The 14,002-nt window shown below is 45.7% G+C and overlaps 1 protein-coding gene across 2 annotated transcripts in view; it reads left to right on the forward strand.

Annotated features, from left to right (window-relative positions):
* DAPK1 (death associated protein kinase 1) overlaps positions 1–14,002 on the forward strand; it is a 195,487-nt gene that overhangs the window by 109,338 nt on the left and 72,147 nt on the right. For both annotated transcript variants that reach the window (XM_073670967.1, XM_073670968.1), the window contains exons 5-8: positions 6,857–6,986; positions 7,079–7,127; positions 7,446–7,472; positions 9,386–9,538. In XM_073670967.1, coding sequence (XP_073527068.1) covers positions 6,857–6,986; positions 7,079–7,127; positions 7,446–7,472; positions 9,386–9,538 — 359 coding nt within the window. The remainder of the gene's footprint in view (positions 1–6,856; positions 6,987–7,078; positions 7,128–7,445; positions 7,473–9,385; positions 9,539–14,002) is intronic.

Here is a 14,002-nt window from a genome sequence, read left to right on the forward strand (position 1 = left end):
CTGGGAGCATGGTATGCTTCTGAAGCATGGCTGACCAGGATAGCCAAGAGCAGCAGCTAACCCCCCCCCCCAGCAACGGAAGAAGCAGAGGGATGCCTCTCACACGGACTGCCGCTCGAGCAATCGCAGTGGCAGGAGCAAGGTGTCAAGCACCTCTGGACCGTCCAGAAAGGAATCATCGGTTCCGCTACTGCCTCCGAATCCAGTACCCGTTTGTGACTTCCGGGGGTGAGTGATCTTCGTGAATGTCACCTTTTGGTAATGGGAAGTCTCTTATGTGCTTCCTTTTATAGGAGCCTAAGAAGAGTAGCGCCAAGCAAAAGCACAGAATGTGTGCCCTATGCCAAACTTCCCTTTCTATAGATTGGCAAAAGCCCCTTTGCCCGAACTAAGTTGCTAAAACTATAGCGGAAAATTTCGCATCTAATTTGAAATCTATAGTCCACGCAGAGGTTCACAGGTACCTGAAGGGGTTGCTTAGAGGGAAGAAAAGATCCCATAGAGATGTCTCCTCCAACTCTGATTCCTCCCAGTCCGAGGATCTGTGGCTGAGTGATTCATCATCCTCTTCCTCATCGGATAACGGTAGACCCTGTTTCCCCATTGAGAGTACGGACAGACTGGTTAGAGCAGTCAGATCAACCATGGGTCTGGGGGAGGAAAAAGCATCCAAATCCCGGGAAGACATTATGTTTGCGGGCCTTGGAGAAAAAAAGAGACGCTCCTTTCCGGTAAACAGTAAAATTCAGGGCCTCATTGACCGAGAGTGGAAGAAACCAGAAAGATCAGGGGCCTTACCCTCCTTCTCTAAAAGAAGGTACCCCTTTGAAGAGAAGGACTCTGAGCCTTGGGATAAAATCCCCAAAGTTGATGGGACTGTAGCCAGGTCGTCCAAAAAATCTTCCCTGCCCTTGGAGGACTCAGGCGTCCTAAAAGATGCCCTTGATAAAAAGGCTGACTCCTTTCTGCGTCACACTTGGGAAGCTGCAGCAGGAGGCCTGAAGCCAGCGGTAGCTGGCACCTGTGTGGCAAGATCCCTAATGGTGTGGCTCCAACAGTTGGAGGACCAACTTAAGGATAAAAAGGTCTCTAGGGATAGAATCCTTTGAAATCTACCCCTAATGCAGGCTGCATCGTTCTTCCTGGCGGACTCTTCAGCAGACTCTGTCAGGCTTTCGGCTAGATCAGCGAGTCTATCTAATGCTGCCAGACGGGCCTTGTGGCTCAAAGGTTGCCCAGGCGACCTACAGTCCAAGCATAAATTGTGTTCCCTCCCGTGTGACGGTAGACTTCTGTTTGGCCAGAAGTTGGAAGACCTTTTAGAAAAGGTGGGCGATAGGACAAAAGGTTCCCAGGATTTTCTGGGGACTCAAAAAAGTTTGGTTTTCGGAGGAGAAAATTTAATCTGGGTCGCCCTCCAGGAGACAGGAGAAGATGGGAGACCAAGTCCAAAAAGGAGCTATATGTTTGGAGGACCGTCCTCAAATGCTAAAAAGTCCTCCCAATGACGCCAAGCCGGAGGTAGGGGGGAGGCTTTCCCACTTTTTTCCAGCTTTGAAAGCAATTACAGCAAACCCCTGGATTCTGAACATTGTGAGTGGTGGCCTGAAGATACGGTTCAGCCAGATCCCTTGTCTGACCTTTGTGGTTACCCCCAAAAGGAAGGTCCAGGAAGAACAAATAAAACTGGAAGCAGAAATATTAGGGCTAGTAAGGAAACAGGTCCTTCTCGAAGTGCCGATACCACAAAAAGGGAAGGGATTCTATTCCCCTCTGTTCATGATGAAAAAAAACAACGGGTCCTTAAGGACCATCATCAACCTCAGGAGTCTGAACTAGTTAATAGAAAACCAGACTTTCAGGATGGAGTCAGTGAGCTCGGCAGTGAAGCTCTTGCACCACAATTGCTTTATGGCAGTAATAGACCTGAAGGACGCATATTATCACGTCCCAATTCATCCAGACTACCAGACGTATCTGAGAGTAGCCCTGTTCATTCAGAAAGAGCTGAGGCATTTTCAGTTTGCTGCCCTACCCTTAGGCCTCTCCATAGCCCCGAGAATATTCACAAAACTAATAGCGGAAGTAACAGCCTTTCTACGAATCAAGAACATAGTGATCGTGCCCTATTTAGACGACTTCTTAATAGTAGGGAAATCAAAAGTTCACTGCTCCAGTCAACTTCTAGAAGTCACGGCGGTGTTGCATCAGCTAGGGTGGTTGGTAAATTCCCAAAAGTCAAAACTAACCCCCTCAAGGACTTAGATCTTCCTTGGTCTAATCCTGGACTCTCATCTCCAAGCATGCTTCCTCCCAGAAGACAAGGTCCGCAAATTGATAATTTTAGTCTTGAAAGCCATGCGATCTCCAGTGATGTCCCTAAGAGAGGCAATGTCCCTCCTAGGCTCTATGACGGCTTGTCTCCCAGCAGTCAAGTGGGCTCAGGGGCATATGAGACTTCAGTGGGAGGTCCTGTCAGCGCAGAGGTCCTTCAACGGGCATTTAGAAAGCAAGTTCTCTCTCTCCCCAGAAGCTGTGGATTCCCTTTCATGGTGGACAGACAGGGGAAATCTGACCTCAGGCGTACAGTGGTCCAGACCAGTAGATCGGATGATTATAACAGGTGCGAGCAGTTCCGGATGGGGGCGGGGGGTCATCTGGCAGAGCTCTCAATACAGGGTCACTGGACATACCACGAGATGGGGGCATCCTCAAACATAAAAGAGCTTTGGGAAGTAGACAGATCCCTGATAGGCTTCCTTCCTCACATTCAGGGTCACCACGTCCAGGTCAGGTCCGACAGCCGGACATCAGTAGCCTATGTGAGTCACCAGGGGGGAACAAGATCACGCTCTCTGATGGCTGTGGCAGACCGAATCCTTCATCTGGCAGAACGACACCTCCCATCCCTCAGTGCCCTTCGCATAAAGGGGGTGGAAAACGTAAAGGCAGATTTTCTCAGCCGCCATACCCTAAGACAAGGTAAATGGAGCTTAAATCCGGGGGTCTTCCAGCAGATTGTCCAGTTATGGGGACAGCCAGACATAGACCTGTTCGCCACAAGAGCAAACAGGAAGGTAGACAGATTCTGTTCCTTAAATCCAGCAGAAAATCCCCATGCCATGGATGCCCTCCAGATCCATTGGAAGTTCAGGAAGGCCTATGCCCCCCCGTTAGTAATGATTCCAGCAGTGGTAAGGAAGATTCGGGAGGAAGGCGCAAGGGTAATTCTTATAGCCCCTTTTTGGCCCAAGAGGCCTTGGTTCTCCCTGCTTCGATTAATGTCGGTTTCAGATCCCTGGGTTCTACCAGAGAGACTGGACCTTCTCATTCGGGGACCAGTATTTCACGCCCAAGCCAGAGGTTTCCATCTTGCGGCGTGGAATTTGAGAGGTCACTACTGAGTAACAAGGGGTTTTCACCAGGGTTAGTCTCTACCTTGCTGGGTACTAGGAAACCAATAGCGACTAAGATTTATAACCGAGTCTGGAGTAAATTCCTAGAATTTATACATGCCCCATTATCAGACAAGCCTCCAATCAGGGGAATCCTGGAGTTTCTGCAAAAGGGGCATGACCTAGGTCTAGCCACGGGGACTCTAAAGTTCAGGTGTCGGCATTGGGGGCGCTCTATAATTGTAACTTGGCTGGGAAAAGGTGGGTCTCGAGGTTTATCAAGTCCTGTGCCAGAGCCAGACCGGTTCGGTCCCTAATAGTTCCTTCCTGGGACCTGAATTTGGTCTTGAACGCACTTACCAGTGACCCGTTCGAACCCCTACAGGATGTCTCTCCAAAGATCCTCACCCTTAAGACCATTCTCTTAGTGGCCTTAACGTCTGCTCGTAGGGTGGGTGACCTGCAGGCCCTTTCGGTTAATCCTCCCTACACACAAATTTATGATGATAGGGTCACCTTGCGTCCAGGTCCAGCATACCTTCCCAAAGTGGTATCTAGATTTCACTGTAACCAGGAGATTGTACTACCCTCGTTTTGCAGCAATCCTAAAACCCAGGAGAAGTTAGATTCCATAACCTAGATGTTAGAAGATCCCTACTACAGTACATTAACATGACTAGTGTATGGAGGAAGGACCATTCCTTGTTCTTGGCCTTTCAGGGGAATAGGAAAGGTCACGGGGTGTCCAAGGGTACCATTTCTAGGTGGCTTAGGGAGGCCATTTGTTTAGCATATACAGTACAGACCAAAAGTTTGGACACACCTTCTCATTTAAAGATTTTTCTGTGTTTTCATGACTATGAAAATTGTACATTCACACTGAAGGCATCAAAACTCTGAATTAACACGTGGAATTATATACTTAACAAAAAAGTGTGAAGCAACTGAAAATATGTCTTATATTCTAGGTTCTTCAAAGTAGCCACCTTTTGCTTTGATGACTGCTTTGTACACTCTTGGCATTCTCTTGATGAGCTTCAAGAGGTAGTCACCGTAAATGGTCTTCCAACAATCTTGAAGGAGTTCCCAGAGATGCTTTGCACTTGTTGGCCCTTTTGCCTTCACACTGCAGTCCAGCTCACCCTAAACCATCTCAATTGGGTTCAGGTCTGGTGACTGTGGAGGCCAGGTCATCCGGCGTAGCACCCCATCACTCTCCTTCTTGGTCAAATAGCCCTTACACAGCTGGAGGTGTGTTTGGGGTCCTGTTTAAAAATAAATGATGGTCCAACTAAACGCAAACCGGATGGAATAGCATGCCGCTGCAAGATGCTGTGGTAGCCATGCTGGTTCAGTATGCCTTCAATTTTGAATAAATCCCCAACAGTGTCACCAGCAAAGCACCCCCACACCATCACACCTCCTCCTCCATGCTTCACGGTGGGAACCAGGCATGTAGAGTCCATCCATTCACCTTTTCTGCGTCGCACAAAGACACGGTGGTTGGAACCAAAGATCTCAAATTTGGACTCATCAGACCAAAGCACAGATTTCCATTGGTCTAATATCCATTCCTTGTGTTCTTTAGCCCAAACAAGTCTCTTCTGCTTGTTGCCTGTCCTTAGCAGTGGTTTCCTAGCAGATATTTTACCATGAAGGCCTGCTGCACAAAGTCTCCTCTTAACAGTTGTTGTAGATGATGTGTTTGCTGCTAGAACTCTGTGTGGCATTAACCTGGTCTCTAATCTGAGCTGCTGTTAACCTGCAATTTCTGAGGCTGGTGACTCGGATAAACTTCTCCTCAGAAGCAGAGGTGACTCTTGGTCTTCCTTTCCTGGGGCGGTCCTCATGTGAGCCAGTTTCTTTGTAGCGCTTGATGGTTTTTGCAACTGCACTTGGGGACACTTTCAAAATTTTCCCAATTTTTTGCACTGACTGACCTTAATTTCTTAAAGTAATGATGGCCACTCGTTTTTCTTTACTTAGCTGCTTTTTTCTTGCCATAATACAAATTCTAACAGTCTATTCAGTAGGACTATCAGCTGTGTATCCACCAGACATCTGCACAACACAACTGATGGTCCCAACCCCATTTATAAGGCAAGAAATCCCACTTATTAAACCTGACAGGGCACACCTGTGAAGTGAAAACCATTTCCGGTGACTACCTCTTGAAGCTCAAGAGAATTCCAAGAGTGTGCAAAGCAGTCATCAAAGCAAAAGGTGGCTACTTTGAAGAACCTAGAATATAAGACATATTTTCAGTTGTTTCACACTTTTTTATTAAGTATATAATTCCACATGTGTTAACTCATAGTTTTGATGCCTTCAGTGTGAATGTACAATTTTCATAGTCATGAAAATACAGAAAAATCTTTAAATGAGAAGTTGTGTCCAAACTTTTGGTCTCTACTGTACGTCCACAGGAGTTCCGGCCCCGGACAATGTGAGGGCTCATTCCACCAGAGCCGTCGCAACCTCCTGGGCGGAAAGGGCAGACGTCTCAATCGATCAGATATGTAGAACTGCTACTTGGTCTACACCATCCACCTTCTTTAAACACTATCTGTTGGATCTGTCCTCCTCTGACCTCACCCTTGGGAGAAGGGTACTTCAGGCGGTGGTCCCTCCCTAGGGTGCTCATAATTCTCCAAAATTCTCTCAAGGTGTGCTGTCATGGGTGAGGGGAAAACACCAAGGCTACTTACCGGTAGCCGTTTTTTCCTGAACCCATGACCGCACCCGTAGTCCCCCCCCCCCCTTCCCCCTATTTTTCTGTTTCTCACAACCTGGTGTGCACTGTTTTGGACCTCCCAAAGAGGTTAGGCATATAACCCACACCTACAATATATATATATTTTTAATATATATATATTAAAAAAAAAAAAAAAAAAAAAAAAAAATATATATATATATATATATATATATATATATATATTAAAAATATATATATATTGTAGGTGTGGGTTATATGCCTAACCTCTTTGGGAGGTCCTCTCAATGCTCTGTAAACAACTGAAGCGAGGGAGAGGTACCGCCCTTTTATTTCAGACGGTTTCCTGTCCTTGGTGGGGCGGATCCCTCTCTCAAGGTGTGCTGTCATGGGTGCAGGAAAAACCGGCTACAGGTAAGTAACCTTGGTGTTTTAGCACCAGAAGCTAGTCATTGCTAGGACACAGCAGCTTGTGCATGCTAGTCCGACACGGCCCCTCCTGTGATTGGCACCTCACTGTCTATAGACATTGTATATACAGAGACTGGTGTGGGCGGGGTTAGCTTTCTCAGCTCTGCTTCATTCTAAATCTAGAAACTCTGATTGTGTCAGAATGGCTGCATCAAATAATCTAAGTGATATATCATTGCATTCAGCTTCTCTTTGCCTAGAGTACATTGCTCTCAAGTGAGGTAGCCAAAACCTGCTGACAAATTCCCTTTAATCTGTTTTTTTTTATCCTGCCTAGCCGGAGAACATCATGCTCCTCGATAGGACTTCACCCAAGCCTCGTATTAAGATAATCGATTTTGGTCTAGCTCACAAAATTGATACTGGAAATGAATTTAAGAATATATTTGGAACTCCTGAGTTTGTTGGTAAGTGAAATATTCCTTAGTTTAAAAAGTTAAATTATTTTTTTTTCTCAAATTTATTTCTCCTCACTTATTCTGCTTTATTCTATTGACAGCTCCAGAAATTGTAAACTATGAGCCACTTGGTTTGGAGTCGGATATGTGGTAAGTCTTCTGTATTGTCAGCCATGAATGATCGCACAAGAGCATTGCAAATATTATAGTGCACCACTGAACATGTTAAAGGAACACAACGGAAAAACGTATTACATTGTTATTGTATATAGTTATTATATAGTGTCAAGCCGAAGGGGCAAGATGCTTCGTAAAAGTGGCCATACATATTAGTTGAAAGTAACTCAACGGTTTTGGCCAAACCTGCTGGCTAGCTGGTGTTTGCATCGAAACAAGTACAGCACTTCCTCTCATTCCGTTTCATAGTGGCTCACTAACTATTTTTTTTCTTTCATTGTCTTTTTATAGGAGTATTGGCGTAATAACATATATTCTGTAAGTACCATATCTGTTTTCAGCAGCAATTGTGTTTTTCCTTTTCTTGTATTTTAATATAAGTAAATACAGGCTCTCATTCAATGGAAACAGTCTTCTAATCTGCACTAAATTTGCATGTATTACTTTGTATCCGTATTGGAACGTGTAACAAAAATTCTGAAGAAATGTGCAACATGTAAGGCACATGTGTGAAACTATGGCCCGTGGGCCAAATTTGGCCCGCAGGGTGGTTTTATTTGGCCCTCGACACCAGAACCACCACCCCTATGAGGACACAGCTGTCTAGGAACAGACTACGCGTTTCAACCATATGGGTCGTCTTCTAGGTCTATTATTCTGTATGGAGGACTATGTGGGGCCCAGTATTCTGTATGGAGGACTATGTGGGGCTCATTATTTCTTTATGGAGGACTATGTGGGGCCCATTTATTCTGTTTGGAGGACTATGTGGAGCCCATTATACTGTATGGTGGACTGTGTGGGGCCAATTATTCTGTATACTGGTTGGCCTGCGACTTTGTCCAAGTTTTTCATTTTGGCCCTCTGTATGTTTGAGTTTGACTTCCCTGAAGTAAGGCATCTGGAAATCTACAGTTTGCCATATAATCAATTCAGAATTGTTCATACTGCTTGTACTTGTGGCTTTGTTGCATTATCCGGCAACTAGTTGCTGATTTTCTGTGCTTATTGTTGAAAAATTTTAAACAAATATACAACTTATGAACAGTTTGATATTTCCACAATTTTGGCAAGATGGAGATTAATTTTTAACTAACCCTAATAATTCGAAGCCTAGATGTACACTTGCTACTATATTTCAGCAGTGCATTATATTTTCTGCAATATACTTTCTTCATTTCAGTCTTCGAACTGAACGGGGCTGGCAGTTTATTATGTTATTTTAGTCAAGGGCGAATGTGAAGGACAGAGACTTGTATGTGCACACAATGTCTTTTTCCGGCGACTCCGCTCAGGAGCCCTCCTGACAAAGCGCAAAAGAAGCAGTTAAAAGAAAGAACATATGCACTGGCTTTCTGTGCATATTTCAGGCTTCCAAAGCCGCAAAGGAGATAAAAGTGACCTGACCATTCTTCAGGCGACTGCCGCTTGGAAGCTGCTAACTATCTATATGCACAATCGAAAAAGAACGACGGCCGTAAAAAAAAGCATTAACAAAGATGCTTCGGGAAAAACATCGCTGGTGTTTTCCTGAAGTGTCTTCTGCTTGAAACACTCAGTGGTTATGCTTCTAAAAGACGTCATGTGCAAAGTCCTTTTAAACACACTACTTGGTTTGGCTTAAAGGAATCCTGTGAGCCGAATTTCACCCCCCAAATAATTTACATGCACATATAGCTCTTTCGAAGACCTGTCCGGAAATACTTTTACATGGCCACTATGTTCCTTAGCGTTTTAATTGCCATGCATATAAGTCTATAGATCTGAAGCCTCTGTCACTCCAGCTCTATTCCCCACCTAGTGCTGCCTCCTCCTGCTTGAGTGACAGCTCTTATGCTGTGTGACTTCAGGCAAAGGAGCAGTTAGTCAAGCAGGAAGAAGCGATTCTGGGTGGGTAATAGAGCTGGAGCGACACAGGCTTCAGATCTACTATAGATATAAGCCTATCCATTCAAATGCTGATTTCCCAGCAATGGAGGAAAAGACTGGCTATGTAAGGTATTGCTGGATTTGAGCTACATGCACATATAGTTTTGGGGGGATTGAAATCCTGCTGACAGATTCACTTTAAAAACTGCTTCTCAAAAGGCTGAAAAAACTACACTCAGTTTTGCCTATTTATTGTGTTTTGTAATCTTCCAAAGTGCATATAGTTAAAAACATTTTGAATTGTTGCTTTATTGAAAAGTATGAATTAAAATGGATAATTAATTTTGTTTTGGTCTGTCCAGATTGAGTGGTGCTTCCCCGTTTCTTGGTGACACCAAACAAGAGACTTTGGCTAATATTTCTGCTGTTAGTTATGAATTTGAAGATGAGTTTTTTAGCAACACAAGTGGTTTGGCCAAAGATTTTATACGGCGACTTCTTGTCAAGGACCCAAAGTAAGTTTTTCTTTTTTTTTTCACAACTTAGAGGCTCTTTACCACTTTTTAGAAAAATTGATTTAATATTGCAACCTAAGATGTAGAAAAGTGTGGCTTTACTACTGCCTAACTGCCTTCCCATTTCTTATCTGTAAGCACAGTCCAAGCCATTTCTTATAATGCTGTCTAATGGTTGGGCCTTGAAAAATAATTAAACGATTATTGTATTTTTAACAACATTGTCCAGCATTGAAAGTTATGACACTTTGCAAATCTCTTTGGAGTACTGCTGCAGCTGATTGTTCTGATAAACATAACATTCCCACATGTATTTTTTTTTTCTGATAATAGTCATATCACTTTGGTCTATCGGCGTATATAATGCCATATAATACCAAGTATTCAATGACTACCAATGCCCAAAATCAAAATTATTCAATGACATTAGGAAGTATCCAAGTTCAATACCATATAATACCATATAATCGTCAAATCACTTTGGAGTACTGCTGCAGCCGATTGTTCTGATGAACATAACATTAATTCTTAGTAAACCGGGGTTGACCCTTTCACTGCCATTATCTGTACTCCAAAGTGGTACGTTCTGATATCCAGTGGCGGACACAGACTGGAGGGCACCTGTACAAGAACAATATATGGGGCTTTTGCAGTCCAGAAGGTCATCATAATGCACAATTCCACCTGCTTTGGATGTGTAAGTGGCCCCCTTACCTCTTTGGCTGCCGTACAGTTGTACCAATGATATGTCCGCCCTGCCAATATCAAATCAGCTGAAGGCTGGCAAATAGACTAGGAAAAAGTAAGGGTTTGGAAGCCACTTGCATGCTATAAAAAAAAATCCCATAATAAAGTGAGTTGCAATATTTCATAACTTTCCATGTTGGACAAAGTTATTAACAAAAAAGAAAATCTAGTTACTCTTGAAAATGGTGCTACCTGGCTTGAGAAAGATCAGACAAAAAGTGTCTCCTTTTAACATAAAATACATAAATGCCCCTGGAAATGTTAGCCCTTTAGTTTTTTGGGCTTTTGTTTATTTTTAGACAAGTCTTTGTAACTTTTCTCAACATTTTTCAAAAGTGACAGAAGGAAATATCAGCCAATACAGCTCCTTTAGTGCCTGTCACTTGTTTTTGAAAGTTCTGAATAAGACCAATGCCAAACAATGGAGCAGTTAAAGGGTAAACTATCAATTTATATTCAGTCACTTGTGCAGCTCCACGGGTATGGGGAAATAACTGGTGACAAGCCCAAACTGTGAGCTTTTATAGACGCAGTTTTTTCTCTATTTTAAACTCCTTAGAGATAAGAAATATTAGATATATTGTGAGACGAAAAATACATCCAAGGCTTTTGTTTACCCCGTTCTTTCATAAGATATCTTGGAAGTTCAATGTCAGAGACTTTCATGTTATAGACCGTGTGCAGAATTATTAGGCAAGTTGTATTTTAGAGGATTATTTTTATTATTGATCAACAACTATGTTCTCAATTAACCCAAAAGACTCATAAAATATCCAAGCTTAATATTTTTGGAAGTTGGAGTGGGATTTTTTTAGATTTGGCTGTCTTAGGAGGATATCTGTTTGTGCAGGTAACTATTACTGTGCAGAATTATTAGGCAACTTAATAAAAACCAAATATAATCCCATCTCAGTTGTTTATTTTCACCAGGTAAACCAATATCAGTGCACAAAATGTAGAAATAAACATTTCTGACATGCAAAAACAAAACCCCCAAAAATTAGTGATCAGTATAGCCACCTTTCTTTATGATGACACTGAACAGCCTTCCATCCATAGATTCTGTCAGTTGCTTGATCTGTTTTCGATCAACATTGCGTGCAGCAGCCACCACAGCCTCCCAGACACTGTTCCAAGAGGTGCACTGTTTTCCCTCCCTGTGGATCTCACATTTTATGATGGACCACAGGTTCTCTATGGGATTCAGATCAGGTGAACAAGGGGGCCATGTCATTATTTTTTCTTCTTTTAGACCTTTACTGGCCAGCCACTATGTGGAGTAGTTGGATGCATGTGATGGAGCATTGTCCTCCATGAAAATCATGTTTTTCTTGAACGATACCGACTTCTTCCTGTACCACTGTGTAACGGGTCTGGGAGGCGGAACCTCTGAGCTACTATACAAGGGGGCGGTCCTTGTAAGGGAGCGGGTGGCAATCAGGGATGACGGGCAGGCAGTCACAGCAGGTGACCGGGACAGTCTCTGAGTGGACGGGCTGGAGGTCACGGAAAGTGACCGGGGCAGTCTCTGGATAAACGGGCAGGGAGTTACGGCAAGTGACCGGGGCAGTCTCTGGATGAACGGGCAGGGAGTTACGGCAAGTGACCGGGGCAGTCTCTGGGTAAAGGGTAGGTACGACCTGTGATGGCAGAGCCTCCGGGTAGGCTAGCAGGCAGATGGTAGATGTGTGCTCCCAGGTGAGCAAGCGAGTCACAGCACGTGACGGCGAAGCCTCCAGGTAGGCTAGCAGGCAGGTAACAGGTGGGCGCTCCCAGGTGAGCGGGCAGGAGTCTCTGGAAAGGCAGATGGTCACAGCACGTGACGGCGGAGCCTCCAGGTAGGCTAGCAGGCAGGTAACAGGTGTGCGCTCCCAGGTGAGCGGGCAGGAGTCTCTGGAAAGGCAGATGGTCACAGCACGTGACGGCGGAGCCTCCAGGTAGGCTAGCAGGCAGGTAACAGGTGTGCGCTCCCAGGTGAGCGGGCAAGCTGGTCCATAGACAGACTGACAGGAGTTGGAAGGCAGACCGTCGGACCTCAGGCTAGCAGGCAGGTGACTGGATATCAGGCAGGACAAAGGCAGCAAGCTGGCAGGAATCTGGCAGGTAACTGGCAGGTAACTGGCAACGGGACCTGAGGGCTGAAGCACAGGTGAGACACAGGTGCAAACAACATTGCTCGAGCACCTCCATTTTGGAGGAGGTGCCCTTTATATGGGAGGTCCTCCGGCAATTGGCCGGGGACTCCTTAGGACGGCGCGCGCGGTCCCTTTAAGAGAGGGGGAGCGCGCGCGCGCCCTAAGCACACTGCCGGGGAAGGAGCGCGCGCCGGAAGCAGCGGGGAGAGCAGCGCTGGAGGACGCCGCGCCGGGAGCGGGGAGGTGAGAGGGACGGCGTCTCTGCCTAGAACGGGGCAGAGACGTCGATGCTACAGTACCCCCCCCTTTAGGCCCCCTCTTTTTTAGGCCAGAAAGAAATTTTTCAAGGAGAAGCGGGGCGTTGATGTTCTCCCTGGGTTCCCAAGTTCTCTCCTCAGGACCAAACCCCTTCCAATCTACCAGAAAAAAGGTTTTTCCTCTTACCCTCTTGGAGGCCAGAATACTCTCTACCTCAAAGATGTCATCAGCGGAAACCGGAGCAGGAGGGGCACCTGGATTTTTGGAAAAAGAGTTAAAGACAACGGGTTTGAGGAGAGATACGTGGAAGGAGTTGGGGATCCGTAGGGTGGCCGGGAGTTTTAATTTGTAGGCCACAGGGTTAATTTGCCTGAGGACTTCGAAGGGGCCGATGAATCGAGGACCCAACTTGTAGGAGGGTATTTTGAGCCGCACATGTTTGGATGAGAGCCAAACCTTGTCTCCCGGACGGAATTGGGGCGGATCCAGACGTCTCTTATCAGCATATCTCTTCATCCGCTCAGAGGAGAGAAGAAGAGCGGACCTGGTGCTCTCCCAAATAGTAGAAAATTCGCTGACAAGAGACTCCGCAGCAGGGTTGTCCACAGAAACGGAGACAGGAAGTGGAATCCGGGGATGTTGGCCACCAACTATAAAGAACGGGGATTTGGAAGAGGACTCGCTCTCATGGTTGTTATAAGAGAACTCTGCCCACGGTAGAAGATCCACCCAGTCCGAGTGGTGAGCATCCACGAAGTGCCGGAGGTAGCTGGACAAGATCTGATTGATCCGCTCCACTTGACCATTGGACTGAGGGTGGTAAGTGGAGGAGAAATCCAGGGTAATGTCCAGCAGCTTACAAGTGGCTCTCCAGAAACGAGAGGAGAACTGAACCCCACGATCCGACACGATGTGGAGGGGCAGACCATGGAGACGGAAGATGTGGCGGATAAAGTCTTTAGCCAACTCGGGTGCAGACGGAAGACCAGGCAGGGGAATGAAGTGGGCCATCTTAGAAAAACGGTCAGCGACAACCCAAATGACGGTACAACCGGCAGAAACTGGAAGGTCGGTGATAAAGTCCATAGCGATGTGTTGCCAAGGAGCAGCAGGTACGGGAAGGGGCAGGAGATGGCCGGCAGGTAGATGTCGGGGAACTTTGTTACGAGCACAGGATGAACAGGCCGCGACGAAGTCTACCACGTCCTTACGTAGGGTAGGCCACCAGTAATGCCGGGCAATAAGTTGAAAGGTCTTTTTTTGGCCAGCATGGCCAGCTAGTTTAGAAGAATGTCCCCAGCGAAGAACCCTCTCCCGATCTGGC

Source organism: Phyllobates terribilis, unplaced genomic scaffold (assembly GCF_046119375.1).
Source record: "Phyllobates terribilis strain yellow unplaced genomic scaffold, ASM4611937v1 Scaffold_1__5_contigs__length_1240528914, whole genome shotgun sequence".
NCBI lineage: Eukaryota > Metazoa > Chordata > Amphibia > Anura > Dendrobatidae > Phyllobates > Phyllobates terribilis.